At 37.2% G+C, this 20,389-nt stretch overlaps 1 protein-coding gene across 2 annotated transcripts in view; it reads right to left on the bottom strand.

The window, feature by feature from the left end:
- Positions 1-1,096: 1,096 nt before the first annotated feature.
- LOC131157973 (uncharacterized) overlaps positions 1,097-20,389 on the bottom strand; it is a 42,764-nt gene continuing 23,471 nt past the window's right edge. Inside the window, exons 3-5 of one of the 2 annotated variants that reach the window (XM_058112459.1) lie at positions 2,082-2,195; positions 1,481-1,582; positions 1,097-1,392 (exon numbers count right to left, since the gene is read on the bottom strand). In XM_058112459.1, the coding sequence (XP_057968442.1) occupies positions 1,351-1,392; positions 1,481-1,582; positions 2,082-2,195 (258 nt within the window). In that variant the 3' untranslated portion in view covers positions 1,097-1,350. Of the gene's footprint in view, positions 1,583-2,081; positions 2,196-20,389 lie in introns of both variants that reach the window. The other variant, XM_058112458.1, reaches the window with a different exon arrangement.

The raw sequence follows: 20,389 nt of genomic DNA, 5'->3' as shown, positions 1-20,389 counted from the left end.
CTTTTTTTGCCTCAAAAGATATCACAAAGAAATTAATAGTCAGTCTTATTAGGTAAGTTCTTTTACATGTCAAGTTGAACTTCGGAATTTAAAAAAGCTTCTTATTTATCGCAAATGACTTTCGTGTAAATTATACAAACTTTGTATTTAACAGGATGGTTGCTAACATTTTTCAAATCCATTTTATTACATTCAAATTTTGTATTTAATATTAATATATTTCATTAGCATAAAAAATAATATTAACTATTACTTCAATTTTTTTTTCTTTAAAGTAATATATATTTTAAAAAATAAAGTAAAAAAAAATTCTTATTTACTTAAATTTGACTTTTAAATTGGTGGAAGTAATTTTTAAATTTATTTTGTAACATAAGTTACTTATATGAGTAGTCTTAAATATAAAAGATAATTTTTAATTGACATACATACATACATATATATATATATATATATATATATATATAGCCGATTTAATTAACAAATGTGGCAGATTTAATTCTAGTTCTTAACTTCTCCACAAATTCGAGAAGACACAGTTTATTGGGTTTTAACTTAAGTGGACAGTTTTCCTTTTCCTCTACTTGGAGGAGGCTATTAGAGATAAAATAGACCTTGTATGGTAGACTAATTCTGTGTGGAGTAAGCATTGGGTTAGGGGTTAATAGTGTGACCTCGAATAAACGGAGAAGAGAGTTGTCTTCACTTGCCCTCGCTAGAGATTTTTATATTGGATGTTGAATAACTCGAATGATGTCTTATGTGATTGTCTTGTGATTGAATATAACTAGTTCCACATGTCATTGAATATGAAGGTCGCTTGTCTTCATGAATTTATTATTATTGGAACTGATATTTCATGCCTATGATAACTTTCACAAACCTCTAGCGTGTTCATGACAACCAAATTGAATGTATTCTTGGCTGACTATCGAGGGTGAGCCTCAAGGAGTGTAGCGTGGCCCGTTAATTGGGTTGAAATTGGCGGTCCGTGACACATTGCATACCTAAGCAACTCTCATAAGCATGGCTAGTTATTTTGAATAGGCTTATTACTCCCCAAAAGGCTAAATGGGGCAAATTTTCAGATTCTATATGTAAAATTTATGATTCATGCATTGAAACAAGACCACCAGTTATCCTCCGAAAATTCTTGCTGTAATGAAATATACAAACTGATATCGATAGCCACAATACATTGCTCCTATATAGCAAAGAACTCACTTCAATTTGAAGAAACACCTATATAGCCGACCAATAAAAATAATAATCACAGAAAAACATTATGACTTACAATTTGAGGAGGATGCTTGGGCTCCTCAAATCTTTCAGTACACCTAGGAGACGCTATCACACGATAAAACTAAAGATGGAGCTCCAGTAACCAGCCAACTGTTGAAAATGTACAGCAGTTACCCATTGCAAAAATAATTCATAAATCTTCTCTCATATAACACGCCCATGCTACGAAGTAACTCACCTGAGCCAGAATACTTTTACCAGTATGGGCCTCAACAACTAAGCCAGCAGTGAGACCAATAATTGCCCATGCTCCATTAATCGCTTCAGCTTGACGTTGCCTCTGTAAACATGGCATTTTTTGGCACATAAAATTACACTAACGAGTAGCAATCCAAATCAAAAGAATAGAAAAGAAAAAAAATTATCTTAGCACCTAACAACAAAACACACACAGCCCCCCATCCACCAAATCCAACTACGGTATAAACTGTGTCACTCAAGGACTAGGTCTTCATTATTATGAACTTTGCAGAAAAGATACCCCACAAAAATAAAACCAGATATACAAGATCAAATGTTAAATTGTGATTCTAAAATTTTTCAGAGTTCACCTGGAAAATTTCATATTTACAAGCATCAATTCAGAGAGGCTTTACCCAAAAAAAATAAAAAATAAAAAATAAAAAAAAGTAATTTCACTACCAATGCCTTCTAGTATTGGAAAAATAAAAAAATTATTTTTCATTCTACATTCAATATTGCAATGGTATGTGGTTTGATCAATTAATTTAAAATATATATCATTAAACTTTAATGATGGAAAATGGAAGTTTGTTCACCTTGATTTTCTCCTTTGCTTTAATTTCTTGCAACTGTTTGGCAGCTAATCGCTTGGCTTCCAATGGATCAACCATGATCACCTCATTCTTTGAATTTACCTTCCCAGGAGACACCTATTCAATGGGAAAATGTATATACAACCAGAAAGAAACCATGAAAGCAATGAGAGGAAAGAATTTCGTAGGGAAAATGCTACTCGATATGTAACATATATGTAATAAAAAATAAAAAATAACCAGAAGAATAAGAAAAAAATAAAAAATCTGAACTTCCTCAACAAATTGCCAGTCAAACAAGATCCAGCAACTACCAAGTCTTTATTTATAAATGTGGGCACTGTCTAATGAGTTATGCTTCCAAATTCCAACAAACTCTTTTCAGCTTTGATAAAAAGAATTAAAGTCAGTCTGCCTTGGTAAAGAATGAGCATTCCCAGCCCAAACATAACAGAATGTAGGGAAAAAGATCTGTTAATCTTGTAAGAGCATTTCAAGCTGCTAATCTTGTAAAAGCATTTCAAGCAACAACAAGAAGACACCTAAAGTCCCAGTAGGTGGGGTCACTACATAAATTATTTTCCACCAATTCACATGATCGAAGGATTTTCATTGACTAGCTTAAGAGCTATTAATCCTTTCTCACTATCTCATTCCATGTTATTTTAGGTTTACCCCTAGCCTTTCTATTGTCAATAACAATAGTTAGCTCACTCCTCCTGTGAACTACTTGGCATCCGTTTCAAATGCTCAAACCATCTAATTTTTGCCCCTCCCTTATTTACTCTTTAAATGTTACACCACTCATTCACCTCAAAAATAGCATTTCAGCAACTATTACTTTCTGGATATGTTGTTTCCTAGTTTTCCAACATTCTAATCCATAGAGCATGGTTGGTCTTATAGCCGTCTTATAGAACTTTTCTTTTAATTTTAGGAATATTTTATGATCACACAATACACCCAAAGCACATCTTCATTTTATCCAATCTACTTTAAATCTATGTATTACATCCTCATCAATTTCTACTTCCGCTTGCATAATAGATCCAAGGTAATGGAATCTATTAGTGCTATCAATTTCTTGATTATCAAGTTTAATCTTATCTCCAATATTCCTTCTTATATGACTGAAATTACATTTCATATATTCTGTTTTATTTCTACTTATCCTAAAACCTTAGACTCTAAAGTTGTTCTTCCTACTTCTAAGTTAGATTTTACTCCTCTCCTACTTTAATCAATCAAAACAATATCATCTGCAAACAACATACACCACGGGATCTCATCATAGATATTCCAGATGAGTTCATCAATCTCTAAAGTGAAAAGATAAGGGCTCAAAGTAGAACCTTGATGTACACCTATTATGATTGGGAATTTTGTAGATTCGCCTCATGCATTTTTAATTCTAATCATTACTCCATCATAAATATCCTTAATGACATCTGTATATCTACTATATATTCCCTTCTTTTCTAAAATCCATTAAAGAACTTCTCCCACGTACTCTATTAGCTTTTCTCTAGGTCAATAAAAACCATATGCAAGTCCCTCTTCTTTTTTCTAAACTTTTCCACAAATAAATTATGTTGTGAATCTCCGAGACATAAAACCAAATTGTTTCTCTAAAACCTCATTTCTAATCATATTCTAGTTCAATTACTCTTTCCCAATGTTTCATTGCATAACTCATAAGTTTGATTCAGTGATAGTTATTACAATTTTGGATATCACCTTTGTTTTTGTATATAGGTATTAACGTGTTTTTTCCTCCAATCCTCTAGTATTTTCTTGTTTTTTATAATAATGTTGAATAAATTATTTAACCATATATATCTATATCCCTTGAGCATTTCAAAACTTCAATTGGGATGTCATCCAGTCCTATAACTTTCCCACTTTTCATCTTTTTTAAAGTAATCTTAACTTCAGTGGCTCTAATTTTGTGAATACATCTCATATTTTTAGTCTTTTCCTCATTTGTCACTTCTAAGCTTCTTTCAATTTGGTTTTTCATTAAACATCTTAATAAACTATCTTTGACACCTCTATTAACCAAGACATAATCATTTTCATCCTTTATATATTTCATATTACCTAAATCTTTGCATTTTCTTTCTCTAACTCTAGCAAGTTTATATACATCTCTTTTCCTTTCCTTTGTATCTAATCTAGCATATAAATTATCATAAGCTCTAGGTTTGGCTTCACTAAGGCCTTTTTTTTTGCATCCTTTCTTGTTTCTGTTGGTATTATTTTCATTTAACTAAAAATTATGTATAGAATGAATGAATTAATCTTATTGTGACAATATGTTGCCAAAATAACAAAAAATTATAAAATCAAGTTTTCAATTTTTTAGGGAAACAACTGAAAACTGACAGCAGAAACAAAAAACCATCATCGTACTCAAATGTGTTTTCATAATCTATTTCTTCACTATACAAAAACAGAAAACAAAAATCAGAAACCTAAAATACTTCTTTCCTAAAAAATAATATCCCAGAATCTCAAGTCAATTTGTCAATAAAAACACACAAGCAAGAGCTATTTTACTCTAATTTTCATGGACTCATATAATTAATGCATCATAAGCAATAAACAAATGAGCTAAAAGAAAAAATGAACTAAACAAATCCTAAACTAGTAATAAACAAATAAACGAGGCATATACTCAAATGAATACAATCAAGAGGAATGTTCCATTCATTAATCATAAATTAAATAAATAATGAAAAGTTCAATATCTAAATAACAAGAAAATTATTTAAATAATACAAAAAAAAAAATCATTTTAGACATGGAATTGCACTTAGGTCATGTAAATGCATAAAAAATTATTGTCATTCCTTTAAATTTTATGAAATTAGCCCACATTGAACTTGCATGTGCACAACTATGAACTAAATGTTAACTATTTCATATCTGCACCCTAGCTAGAGGTCAATCTCATATGCGTGAGCCCAGGGTTGGTCGTGGAGACAAGTGGCAAAGTTTCTCTACCTATCCCAATCTTGAGATATTTAGAGTCTAAACTTAAAGAGAGGGGGGGTGGGGGGGGGGGGGGTACTAAAGTGTCTTCCATGTGTCATTATGGCATGTGTCCATTTTTCCTCACTCATTTCTAGTTTGTCACCATGTGTCATCACCACAATCCTTAACGAATTTTCTCTTTTTTCATTGTGAAATTTGACGTGGCATTCTCCTCCTATAGGAGGACAACAACCTACACAAGCCTCTCCTTATAAATAACACCAATCATGCCTGAATAAGACTCTTTTGGCACTCTAACAATCAAACTCTCTCTCACTTAGATATCCTATAAACTACCACCTAATTTTGGAATCCCTACGATTTTTGAACTCTCCGCCTAACAACATCCTTTCAACTACCACACCCCCCTCACACTTGAGCTTCCTAAAGAATGTGTGGTCCCCACTTTGGGCCCTCTCTAGAATACCCATTACTTGTTTACACCATAGGCTCCCCCACCCTTTGAAGAATCCCTTCTACATTTCAAGAACCGTACCATGGAGAGTGTGATTGTGCAAAGTTATGGCTAAGAAAAGACGAGGCAATCACCTAGATGCTTCCAACATTCAACCTATGCAAGACACCAAAAATGTGGTGGATTCAGGTGAAAATCCTAATGAACACCAAGATTCTCAAGACTTCACAACTTACATGGTCCACATCATGCAAATGTACTAATCTTCTCAAAAGGTGTTCAATGTTCTTCAAACGAATTCTTAACACTTAACTAACTATGGCCACCATAATTCTTCTACAAGAAAACTAAACATACAAACAACTAATTACCTAAGCATGTTTGGATTTGGGAGCCAATAATCCATTGATCCTGTTCTTTGACATAGGCCTCCAAAATGGGTCAAAATGATCTCACAACATACACGCTTCTCATCCAACATCACCAATCTTGGATGTAGTTAGAGATGTTGGATAAGGAAATGTGGTCCAAATTATCATGTGAGTTGTGGGATGGTGTTGCTTGAAAAATAAAAAGGAAAGGCGGTACAATTAATTCCAAGAAGAAAAGAAGCAGCAATGGTTTTCTATATCACGCAAAGTCCTCTTCACCTCTCATCTTGCTATCACTCTTCATTATGTTGACATTAGTTCTTGATGGTGAGGGTTCGTTCAGTCCACATTGAAGAAAAATTCTTCAATCTAAGATTGGATAAAGTGGGGCAGGTTGTAGCTTGTTTGTTCTTGAGAAAAATATGCAACGCAATCAATGGATAAAACTTTTCTCAATTGCAGCAACATGGTTCTCACAAGGATTTTTGTGACTCGTTGGAAAGTTGGGCAAGGGTTTTCAAAGCTTTCGAGCAGGCTAAGTGAACTATTGGATGACAATTCATGCATCGAGGCAAGGTAAGTTCTTGGAACTAGGGCATGGATAAAAAGGCAAAAGGTATTCTATCTTTGGCCCTAAAGGATCTTAAGGCGATGGGTTTGGGGAAGAATTTAGCACTCTATGAGTTATTTTCTTCCTAAAACCGATGGTGAAGGTAGCAAAAAGATCACTAAGGATCGTTCTTGGAGTTAGGTAGCTTCAAGAAGTACTGATGATGTTGGTGTTCATTCAAAGGGTGTATTGGAGGTTGTGTGTGTTTGTTGTGGGGGGGAAGATGCAAAAGGAAGTCCTTTGACCTGCTTCACACGATCAATCAAACTTGGAAAGGATAAGGATTTCAATTGAGGAGTTTGATTTCTAAGGCAACTAGGGTTTCATGCATGAATGAAGGGATGATGAAGGTTGGGTAGGTTGGGCCTAGGTCTTTGATGATTATTTTAGACTTGGACCGGTTGTTATATAGCAATGAGACCTATTAAAATTGTTGATGGGCCCGTAAGTTAAAGAGGCCCATGACCATATTTATGATTCTATTTAAGGTTTGGTTAAGATAAGTCTCAGTCGGGCCAACTTAAAGGGTAGGCCAAAAATTTTATCCCTATTAGCATTAACATCTTGGTTGAGTGTAAAGTTTCCAATCAAAATGAAGCCCATAGTTTTTCTTTTAAAACCTGTGAGGTCACAGGACTTCATCTACCACTGGAGCAAAAGCAAGTTGAAACTGCCCTAGTGCTTCACTCGACTTCAAATCAAACCCATGGTGGTCAAGAGGAGATATGTAGTTGTTCTGTAAATAGAAGTAAGAAAGATGTGGAATTAGAAGAGTCGGTTTTTAAAAATTCAACTAGCACTTTAGAAGGAGATTTTTTTCTCCTATTAAAAATAAGAAGAAAGTGTTCAGGGTTTCAGGGACAAAATAGGGGGAGCTTCTTCTAAGAATCATAATTCTTGTGAGGGCTGAAATTCAGGATTTTATTGTTGGTTTGAAGGAAAATTCAGCAGATAAGGGAGTAAATTCAGATAACAATGAGTCAAAAATGTTTATGTTCGCTGAAAGGAAATCCAAATGGCTTTTGAAATGAAGAAACATCTTGAAGAAAACCAAGATTCTTCTATTGAAAAATATATATATATATATATATCTTCGAGAGATTCAAAAGGTGTTTAGCATAGTGGAGAAGCCAATCGGTGGGAGGACTTTTGAAGAGGCTAACTTATGTGTGACCACCTCCTCAAGAAGGTTTGGATGGAATTAGTATTTTTGAGGATGATGTTTCTAATGAAGAGCAAAAGGTAAGAGATGGAATCTTGCCACCCTAACTCAAGAAATTTCTAGGAAAGGCCTTCAAACTCAAAGTTTGTTGCATAACTTGGGCCTCAATTTGTCTGATCATGGAGGAAATGAAGTTAAACTTGATGGTTGTAAATCTAAGGTGACGAAGGGTTACAGGGAACTAGCTAATTTGAAGAGTTTGGTGAACTGTGATGAGAAGGGCTTAAGGGTTTTCTTTGGGTTCTTTTATTTATTTATTTATTTACTTTTGTTTTTCTATTTTTTTTTCAAATGATTAAGTATCCTCCATTTGATTGTATATGTTCTCTCTATTAATACATCTTCTTTCTTTTTTCCCAAAAATGCTAACTATGGTCACCATGAAGTCAACTCCTTCACATGCCCCTGCTCCTATCCAACTCCAAAATACTCTACCGACTCCTCCTGCTTCTCTCATCAACCCCTAACAGTTATATGTTCCCACACAAATTTTGGGGGCGCACCCTCTATCCTAGGGAGATCTCTCCACTTTGAATCAGAAATTAGAAGTGAATTAAATACCCAAGTACCACCTCCTAAAGCTGCTATCCTACCACATCCATGCATTCACCTCCCACCCACAAGTCCATGTTATGGGGATCTTTCTCTCGCACCCCATTAAACCTTACTCCCACACCTTTGACTTGTGCAACTACCAACTTAACACCCTATATTGCAAAGGAAGAATTGAGCAAGATTCTTGAACAAAAGCATAAGAGACCCATAACCTGAACGAACTCATTTTCAAGTTCCCTTATACTTCTTAATAGCTGGCAAGCCATACCCCAAGGACTATGTGAGTCCTAAATTTGAACTCTTCAATGTAAAGACTGCTGATGCAAGGGAATACTGATACAGTGTGTGGATACAACAGAAGTATACAGCTTGGATGATGATCTTAAACTCAAAAGAATTCTCCAAAACAGTAATGGAGAAGGCCAATATTTTGTACATCAACCACAGGCCTGAAGGTGGAATCATGGGGTGCAAATATGCGGTGTCTTTTTGTGAGAAACTTTCCTCAACTCAAGAAGATGTGACCGGTAAAGGATCACCAAGAGTCTGAATAAAACCTTGTGAATTACATAAAGCATTTTTGAGAATGCAACTTGGATTATCAAGATTATTTTGACGAAAGAGTTGGGTGGAAGTTTGTATTCAAGGAATGCTCATTGAATATAAACAAAAACTTCCTTCAAAAGCTTTTGCCACCTTCCTAGGAAGTGCAAAAGAGAATTAGCATTTCAGTCTTAGAAGTTAAAGGGAAGGTGGTCTTATTACTTCATATGATGGAGGGGCAACTATGGGGTTTAAGCCTAAAACTGATGAGTAGGATTCTCCATTTTCTTACCCAAAAAGAGGGTCCTTAACCTCCATGATGAATGGGTAAAGAATAGAAGCATCTTCTAACTGTTGAGTGTCAATCATTCAATATGGAACAAGCTGATCCTAAGCATTCCCACGACCATAGGACATTCAGGCATCCCAAGCAGGGTTATCTCCTTGCAAAACATATTCCAAAAGATAATGGCAATGTGAAAGAATCTTTTCTTAACACCAAGCCATTTCATATCTATGTCTAGTGGACTAGTATTTGGTTTCTATTTAAATCCATCATATCAAAATTCTAGAAAGCATGTCCTTATCATTTGCATTTTATGTAATAAGAGGATACTAAGCATGAATGAGAATATTTTATGGCCTTCTTTGATGTCAACCGTTGTCGTCTTCGTGCCATTTTCATCTCTCCATCAATGGGACATTAAACGTTAAGGGATCTTTGGGTCACTGCCATCAAACCTACCTTATGGCACATCAATCATTGTGATCTTTGCGCCACTTCCATCACTCCCATCTTTTGCAACATCAACCATTATAATCTTTGCACCACTTCTATTACCCCCCCTCCCCCACTTTGGGATATCAAATTCTATAATTTTTGAGCCACTTCTTCATTCTTCATTCTTCGAATGTCAACCATTCTAATCTCACCTTTAGGACGTCAATTGTTGTAATCTCTACACCATTTCCTTCATTCCTCTCTTTCAAGAAATCATCTTAATCTTTGTAAGAGTTATATAAATCCCCATCTTTGTGATTTCAATCATTATGGTCTTTGGCCACTTCCATCACTCTCCACTTTTGGAATGTCAACCGTAGCGGTCTTTATGCCACTTCCTTCAAGCCCCTTTTTAGGGATGTCAATTGTTCTGATTTTTGTGCACCCCTCCCATTTGGGGCATCTGCTGTTATTGCCTAGAAAATTTGCTAATTTAACCAGAATTTTGGTTGAAATTCTGAATTTCAAGTGGATTTGAAACGAAATGAAAGTTCAAATTATTTTTTGCAATTTGGCTGAAGGTTCAAGAATTCTAAAATTTCATATGAAAGTGGGTAAAATTTTGGGAATTTCAATTAAAAATTGAGAAGGAATCAAAATTTCAGGTTTTTCTATTTTGTTTCTAAATTATTCATCTCATCTATTTAAATATTTCCCAAAGTTCCATCCATAATTTCTATAATTTATTATCAGTTTTCATTGTGTTAAATTGGAATCAAATTCCTATCAAAAATTGAATTTTTCATAAATTGAGATCCATGAAATTTCTATTGAGATCAAAGTTTTAGTCCTTGCTTCCATCACTCCCCTCTCATGGGGTGTTTGCCCGTTGTTGCCTTTGCACCACTTCGATCTACTTTTGGGACATTTAGCATTGTCACTAGGCAACTTCTGTGATTTTTCACTTTTGGAACGTCCACTATTGTAATCTTTACACCACTCCCGCCACTCCCTATCTTTGGAATGTCAAACATTACGGTCTTCATTACACATCTATTACTTCCTAACCTCTGGGACAATCATGGCCATTGCACACATCACTCCTCACCTTTTAAATAATGGCTACAATGGTCCCCATGCCATATTTGTTACTCTCGCATTTATTCCACCCTTAAGGTGTCAACAATCATGGTATCTTTTGCTACCTTGAAACATCTCGCACTTTTGCCATCCTAGAGATTGATTTAGTCATAAAGCTTGGCTATCATTGGATGTCTTTTTCCACTCCACTTTCATCACATCCTTGGACGTCTTTCATTCTCATTCTGTCATTGACCTATAGTTCATATGCCATTACTTGTGTTACAAATGCGAAGCCTCCCTCGCACACAAGGGAAATCTACACAAAGAACCATATGAGCAACAAGCTTTCTTCTCCCATGTACCTCATGAATGCACTATCAACAATTAGTGTTTTGTGATCATTTGATATTTATTGCTTTTCCTTCAAATATATCCACACACACATGCAATATTTGATACTTCTATTGCTTTACTTTTTTCTTTCCTATTAGTATTCTTTTAACCATTATCTTATCATGTTTTAAAAAGAAAAAAAAAAATGGTTGTGCAGGTAAACCACCATGTACGAGGGTGTCTCCACACAATAGGGAGACCCCAAAGGCCCTCGCACAATTAGAAGGCCTCATGTGCTAGTGTCACGAGCCAAATGTTTCACACCTTGTGAAGGGTCATCCAACACTAGTTAAAGCACTCTTATTTAAATAGTCAACCAAAGATTACCGCGATTTACCACAATCACATATTCACAGCAGTTGAATGTAAAGTACGTGACAGCAACAGGCAATTCATAAAAGCAAATGGCAAGCAATCAGCAAACATTGAAGCAACATGATTCATTAATAAACACCTCCGTAAGCAACATGTGTTTAGGAAGGCAAGTAGGCTAAACATGTTTAACAATGCTAGTGAGTTGTAAAAGACTGATGAACACTCACCCTCCCCAAAAGAGCTTTATATGCTACTTTAGCTCTACACTAGGAAGTATCAACTTTTCCAAGGAGTCATACTCCGACTTTACATTAAAGCGTAAATACACTCAAAACATAAAACCTATACTAGTATTTACATGATGGCAACCCATCCCCTGCACAAGACAAGTGATCACAAGCAAGCATAATGTCCTGAACAAGCTTGAATCGTGACATTATTCCCCACTTATGTAGTTGACGTCCATGTAGACTTTTAACACTAGGTACACTTCAACCTTGTGCACAACTACTTGCATGTCTTATGTTGAAATCCAATTGATTTCTTCCTATCCAAGGCCTTTCCACTTCACTAAGAACTTGTGGCACTTCTTCTTGATGATGCGAACCATCTATAAGGATGTCTTCAATTTCCCTTCAATCAAGTTGCACTGTCTTCATTGGTGGTTTAGTTGACTAACTTCTATTCGGATCTTCAATATCAGCGTTGAACGGCTTAAGGCAGTTGACATGAAATATAAGATGCATTTCATCCAAGCTAGAGGATCAACCTTATAAAAGGCCTCCCAACTTTAGCCAAGATGGGGACTAATCCTTCATATTTGCGAATTAGTCTCCTAACCTGTAGGGACCTAATCTATTCATGATGGTGCTTAACAGCGCACCAAGTCATCAACATTCAAGTGCAATGGTCTTCTCCCTTGACCTACCCACTTTTTCATTCTCTTGGATGCTTTCTCTAGGTAGGCTCAAGCAATCTCTACATTATATCTCCATTATTTGGTGAAGATGTATGCTCTTGAACTTTTTCCTCTATACGACTCATCCACTATATGAGGTAGCAATTGTTGACCTGTAACGAGCTCAAAAGAACTCTTGTTGGTGGTTGAGCTCTTTCAGGCGTTCAAACAAAATTGAGTCACATCAAGTAATTGCACCCAATTCTTCCAATTGACAGTGACGAAATGGCGTAAGTACTCCTCTAGAAACCCGTTTAGTCTCTCCGTATGTTCATTTGTCTGTGAGTGATAACTTGAGGAAATGTCAAGCTATGAATCAAGGATTCTGAAAAATTTTCTACAAGTTGTTAGTGAATATTGCGTCTCAGCCACTAATAATATCTTGAGGAACACCCCAATACTTCACAATATGTTCAAAAATCAATTCGTTGTCTCCTCTTACAAACAATACTTTGGTGTGAGTATAAAAGCATTGTACTTTGAAAACCTATCTATGAGCACAAGTATAGACCCTGCATCTCCCACTTTAGATAGGCTACTGATGAAGTCTAGTGAGACACTCCCATTGCTTGGTTGGTGCTGGTAGGGCCCCAACATCCCTATAATCTTCTTATGCTCCACCTTGTCTTGTTGGCAAGTAAGACAAGCTCAAGCATACTTGGCCACATCAACATGCATTCGTGGCCAAAAAAACCTTTGCTTTAGCAATGCCAAAGTGCAATGTCATCCTACATGGCCTGCCGACACGGCGTCATGACACTCTCTCAACAGTGTTTTCCTTAGATCTCCAACTCAAGGCACAAAGAGCCAATTACCATATGTCATTAGCAATTTTTCTTCCAACTAGAACTAGCACACTTTGCCCTCTTCCATCAACTTTATAAGGTTTTGGGCAACTAAATCTTTGGCAAAATTATCTTTAATGTGCTCTCACATTGTCATGGTAACCTTACTATCAAGTGAGTCACCATCTATAAGGCTGCAAGCTTGGCCTTCTGATGTAGGGGCAGCATCAAGGTTCTGCAGCCATGGAGAAATTAGAAGAGGAGGAATGGGAAGGGAGGAGAGAGGAGATACCAAGGGGGAATCACGTTCACTTCAATTCACATTCATCAACAACTAACTACAACATGGCTTTCACACACTATTTATAAGAAAGCCTCTTCACATGAAATTACACATAACCCCTAAAACTACATTACATTACAAATATACCCCTACTTTACACAAATATTACAACAACACCCTCAAAATACACATAATACTGCATTAATTAAACTATTTACATCACAAACAGCTAATTAAACCCAACAATTATCAAACCAATTCTTCTTAGTAGTCTCCAACATGAATCTTCCCAAGGTCTTGCTTCTTGTCCTACATCAACTCTCCCCCAGTTAGAAAAAATTCGACCTCGCATTTTGAAGTGTTGGATGATCAGAATTAAGAAGCGAACTTGGATTCTTCAAAAGCCAGCAGTTGAATAAGACAAGAAACCATGCTCCACTGGCAGCACCATAGACTTGACTTGAGAATTAGCATCAATGAACTCATTAGGGATGACATAGTCTACAATAGGAGTGTTTGAAAGACATTGGATGTCTTCAAACACATTCATTGCCTTAGTTGTAGTGCCTTTAAGTTGAATAACTTCGACGTTATCAATAATCTCAGATTCTTTGTCTTAGTTAATTGGTAGAGCAGACTTCAAAACAATTTTCTTCCCATTACAATGGAAGACATATGTGTTCTCAAGCCCTTGAGTCACACCCAAATCATCCAACTAAGGAGTACATGGCCAATCTTCATAGGTATGATATCACACCAAACATTATCAAAGTAAGCACCCATTTGGATAGGAACCAAAGATCTTTCATAAACATGTAAGGTAGTGTTATCATTCCAAGATATTTCACGAGGCTTACGAGACAGGAAATTGTAGAAGACTCTGGGAGACTTTCTCACGCGCTTCGCTGGCGCATGAGGCGATTGAGGTTCCGGCAGCGAGATTCCAGCGACGAACCTTCAGGCGACTGCAAATCAGTGGGTGGGGAGCACAGTGGTGGTGGTGGTACACTAGTGATTCTTGAAGGCTGACGGCTGGATTATGTTTAGCCAGCGCGTGGGGGTCCTCCGGTGGTTGGACAGTGATGAAATTTTGAGGGGACGGGTTCCGGGGGGTTCTGTTTTTGGTGGTGTGGGTGGTGTTGCTGGTCGCTGGAAAGTGGTGTTCAAGATCTGAGGGGACAACTGAAATTTCTAAAAAGTTCAGAAACTGCAGAACTGTTTTTCAGTTTTTTTTTTTTTTCTTTTTTTGGCTGTAATTCAGAAATATATATATATATATACAGAGAGAGAGAGAGAGAGAGAGAGAGAGAGAGAATTAAAAAACTGCAGGAGAGAAAAGAAGAAGGGCGGTTGGAGGAATTGTAGGATAGAAACTGCCAAGAGACAGCTACAGAATTCAGAAATGAGAGAGAGTTGAGAGAGTTATAGGAGAGAAAAGAAGAAGATGGGAGGTTGCAGGAGTTGCTGGACAAAAACTGCCAGAAACTACCAAGAGACAGCCACATAATCCAGAAATGAGAAAGGGAGTTATGGGAGAGAATTAAAGGGAAGAGGAAGAAAAGAAGGAGAAGAGAAACAGAGAAGAAGCAAGAGAACAGAAGGCTGCTGGGCAGCAAAGGATTAGGGACGGAGCAGGAGATTTGAACAGAAAACCATAGAACAAGAAGAAAAGAAAGAAGCAGCAGCAGAGAGGGAGCAGAAGTGACAGGACAAAGGGGAGAAGGAAAGAAGAAGAAGAGGAGGAGAAGCAAGCAGCGACAAGGAGAGAGGGGGAAGTTACAGAACAGAGGAGAAGGAAAGAAGAAGTTGCAGCCGGGGGAGATAAAAGTTGCAAAACAATGGGGGAAAGGAAGAAGAGAAGAAGAGGGCGGAAGAAGAAGATTGAAAAGAAAAGATGGGGGAATTGAAATGGAAGAAAGAGATCATGGTTGGGCTCTGATACCAAATGATGCAGGGGCAGCATCAAGATTCTGCAGCCATGGAAAAATTAGAAGAGGAAGAGGAAGGGGAAGGGAGAAGAGAGGAAATACTAGGGGGGAACTCACGTTCACTTCAATTCACATTCATCAACAACTACAACATGGCTTTCACACACACTATTTATAAGAAGGCCTCTTCACACGAAATTACACATAAACCCCTAATACTACATTACGTTGCAAATATACCCCTACTTTACACAAATATTACAAACAAGCCCCTCAATAACATAATACTGTACTAATTAAACTAAATACATAATAAACTACTAATTAAACCCAACAATTATCAATCCAATTCCTCTTTGTATCTCCAACATGGATCTTCCCAAGGCCTTGCTTCTTGTCCTACATCACCTTCTTGCATAGAGCTTATGCAACTTGGTTTATCCATTGTGCTCAAATAAGAAACCAAATTCTGCCAAGAATTCTTGCCAAGGACCTTCGTGGGTGATAACTTTGGCTACGTAAAGTAGCTAACAACCGAGTAATGTTTTCACCACAAACTTTGACCCAAGAAGGTAATGCCGCCACATACGAAAACAATGCATCACTGCTAACATCTCTTTTTTTTTTCAGTTGTCTACCTACATTCAGCTTCACTAAGCTTATGGCTCTTGTATGCAATGAGATGTCCCTCCTATAACAAGACTCCCCCAAAGGCATAGTCTAATACATCAGTCTATACCTTGAAGAGTTTCATGATATCTAGAATAGCAAGTGCTGGGTCTCACATCATGGCTTCCTTCAAGTTGTCAAAGTCTCCCTGGCACTTCTCTATCCAATTCCACCAATGACCCTTCTTTAGCAGTTCTGTCAAAGGAGCAGTTCTCCTCGAATATCCCTCCACAAACTTTTTGTAATAATTCGAAAGTCCAAGAAAGGAGCGCAGCTCCTTCACAATCGTTGAGATCTTCCAGTCTTGAATAGATATCACCTTATCCATCCGAATATGACCTTGCTCAATCACATAACCAAGGAATTTGATGCACCTTTGAGTGAAAGAGCACTTCTCTCTCTCTTCACTTATCGGTTGTTCTCCTTTAGCTTGTCAAACACCTTCCTAGATGCTCTTCATGTTTCTCGAGAGTTGAACTGTAGACAAAAATATCATTCAGGTATACCACGACAAACTTGTCAAGGTGCTCATGAAATACTTGGTTCATCAAGGTGCAGAATGTTGCTGGTGCATTCGTCAACCTAAATGGTAGTAGCAAGCATTCATATGCGCCACACAAATCGTCTTCAATATATCCCCATATGCTATCCTCGCCTAATAGTAGCCTGACCACAAGTCAAGTTTGATGAAGTACTTTACATGACTTAACTGATCAAACAAATCAGCAATCATTGGAATAAGGCACTTGTTGCACATGGTCACCTTGTTAAGCGTGCAATAGTCCACACACATCTGCATGCTCCCATTACGTTTCCTCTGAAACAACACTAATGCTCCGTACAATGCCTTGGAAGGAAGTATATATAAGCTGCTTCCAACAATTCATCAAGTTGTTTCCTCAACTCTGCTAACTTTGGAGGCACCATCCAATATGGCCTTTAACAAACGAATTCACTCCCTAGTAATAATTCGATTTCATGCTCCACACCCCATTGTGGAGGCAAGTTGTGAGGTAACTTGTTTTGCATCACAACTCTACACTAATCCAATGCAGCTTGGATTGAAGTAGGCACCCACTCTTGGCCTACATCTTCATCTACCACCAACGTGACAAGATGTGTCTATTCACCCCTCAATTCTTTCTTCAACTGCATGGCTAAAAGGAACTTTTCATCATCTCCTTCTTTCACAACAGCTTGCACCATGCAAAAGTAGTCTCCCATTAGATAAAGGGAACTAACAAACGGCATTAGTACCGTCTTAGTCTCCCTCAGGAATTCCACTCCAAGAATCATTTGGAAATCATCCAATGACACTACTGCAAAATTCGCATGTCCTGCCCATTGTCTAAGTTTCAGTCACTCGCATGGCTACTCCTAGAGTAAAATAAGTTGTAGAGTTAACCACTTTCATGCATCTTGATCCTTCTCTAACGTAAGTTGAGTCTCTGCATTTCTGCTTATGAAATAAAGTTATGGGTAGCCTTGGTATCCACCATAGCATGGCACGAGTGCTCTTCCCATTGATCCATAAATACAGAAGCATTAGTCTTTTAACATAAGTATTTTTTGTCTATTTTATCTACCTCTCCAAAGTGTTCACTAACCACATTGCACTCGTCCTCAGGGTTTCCTCCTCATCCTCATCATCTTATAGTGCCCCCTCCACAATTGAAGCTTGTAAGGCATTGAGAGATGACTTGTGAGGGCTTCGACATAAGAAGCACGTCATCTTACCTTTACCATTGGGTGTGCTAAATAATCGAGACAAAGCTTCTTTTGAAGTTGATGCCTTGGTGTCAGCTCCCCCATTTTTAGGTTTACCCTTTTTGAAAGACTTTCCACTGATTCCACCCCCGCCACTTTAGGCATTGTGGAACTCTCTCCATCATAGTCAATCAAGCGTTCCGTAGCAGCTTGTGCAATGAGCAAATCTTGAACTTTTTGTCGATGAAGTTCTATCCTCGCCCATGCTTTCAACCCCTCAAGAAAATAGAATAACTTGTCTTTCTCTAACATGTCTCGCATATTCAACATAAAGCAAAAACATGTTTCACATATTCCCTGATCGAACCATTGTGCTTAAGATCTCTCAATTTACATCGAGCATTGTACTCAACATTCTCAAGACAAGTTTAAGCCTTCCGCTCTCTCTTTAATTCTACCCAACAAACAACCACACAATGCCAATTCTCAATTTCATCGTACTTTATACGCCACCACAGCTCAACATCATCAACCAAGTACATTGTTGCAATAGTTTCTTTCACTTGTTCTAAGTCGGCCCTTATTATGCAAGAGTACTGCTCCATGTCAAACAAGAAGTTCCCAATTTTTTAGCATCATAGGCACCCACAGACATTCTAGGTTCTGTCACCCTGGTTCCTTTATACTCCGTGGCATTGGAGTTTCCCATAGCAAGAACCATTAGGTTCATTTTGGAAATCAGATCCATCATCTGAGCCTACAAAGTTTCTACTGTATGGTGGAGGTGTTTGACATTTCCACCATAGAACTTTGTTGATGTTTTCGTGATCCCTCCAAAGAATCAACACGTTCAGCAAGCTAGACCATCTTCATGGCCACATTGTTGGTCTATTAGCCTACACCTCTAGCGCTTCAATTCTCTCAGTATTGATCGGCAAAATCTATTACCACTGCTTAACACAATCCTGTTATGAAGGCAACTGAATTCACGTAGCAAGTAACCAAACTCTGATACTTTCACGGGCCAAGGATCACACCTTGTGAAGAGTCGCACAACACTACCTAAAGCACTCATGTTTGACTAGTCAATCAAAGATTACTACAGTCACGCATTTACAGTAGTTGAACGTCAAGTAAGCGGAAACAGTAAGCAATTCATAAAAGCAACTGGCAAGCCAGCAGTAAACAATGAAGCAACATAAGTTCATAACAAACACCTCCGTAAGCAATGTGTGTTTAGGGAGGGAGGCAAGTACGCTAAACACGTTTAATAATCCTAGTGAATTTTACAAGAGTGATGAACACTCACCCTACCCTAAATAGCTTCTTATGCTATTTTAGCTCTGGCACTAGAAAACATCAACTTATCCGAGTCATACTCACACCTTACACTTAAACATAAACACACTCAAAGCATAAAACCGATACTAGTATTTACATGATGGTAACCCATCCTACGCACACAAGACAAGTAGTCATAGGCAAGTCTAATGCCCTAAACAAGCTTGGCTCATGACACCTAGAGAGCCCCCTTAGCGCGAGGTACACTAAGGAGTTCCCTAAGCATTGCATAGACCTTACTTAAGAATGTCCTACAATAAAGAGTCTCCACACATTATCCAGCCACCTCATGCTAAGGAGCCCTATCATGATACACAATTCTAGCACAACAGGGAGCCCTCTCTCCATCGAGTAGCCCTAGCCCACAAGAGAAGCCCTATTTATAAGGAGCTCTTGCACTTTATAACACATGCACATAGGAGTGTCCATACGCACTAGGAGACCTCCATGCACAGGGAACTCTTCTATGCAATGCAAGCCTCAATGCACAAAGGAGCCATGACCCATGACGCATACAAGAAAGACCCTAATCTTGGGAAACCCCCGAGTATGGATGATAAACTCCCCCTTTCAAAAATAAATGAAAACTAATAGTCATTACTTATGAAGATATGACTAGCATTCACACGCTTGCAACTCATAATAATAATCAATACCATATGTTTGAGTGTACATCCTTGAGTGTACCACTCGACAATCAATTGAACATTAAGTCATCCAAGAGAGCATATTTGAAGTTGCACACCCAACAACACCTAAACAACTCCTTACGAGGAGGAAGAAGATCCACCATATCATGTCTCATGGGTTGGAAAAGTATCCATTTCTGCATTCGTTGCATGGTTCCATCCAAGGTTACTTGATGCTTCAACATATGAGGAAAGAATGGAAATAGAGGAAATAGACAAAGCAACACATACAACTATACTTAGAAAAGTATATCCAATCGGATAATTTGTAGTGGATTAAGCAGATTATTAGGTGTATAAGTTACAATCCATATCTAACTCAATTAAGTTGCGGTTCGAATTGGATAATTCAAAGGAGTTGATGGATACTGCATTGCAGTTGGCAAATAATCTTTCATTCAAAATAATAATTTTTTTATTTGATTGATAACTTATTTCATAACATAATAATTGAAGTTGTGTTTGAATATATAATTTAGTAAATTGTAAATCATTTACTAAATAGAGAACATAACTATTCTTAAAACTACAATCATAAATTTAAAATCTGAGTAAATTTAAATAAAAAATATAACTATTATTTGAAAGTAAAACTCAAAATTAATAAAAACTCATAATTTAAAATGTAATTTTCCATATAAATTTAAAAATAAAAATCATAGCTATTTTAAAAACTAATTTTTAAAC

Source organism: Malania oleifera, chromosome 6 (assembly GCF_029873635.1).
Source record: "Malania oleifera isolate guangnan ecotype guangnan chromosome 6, ASM2987363v1, whole genome shotgun sequence".
NCBI lineage: Eukaryota > Viridiplantae > Streptophyta > Magnoliopsida > Santalales > Ximeniaceae > Malania > Malania oleifera.
This window is presented reverse-complemented; position numbering and strand designations above follow the sequence as displayed.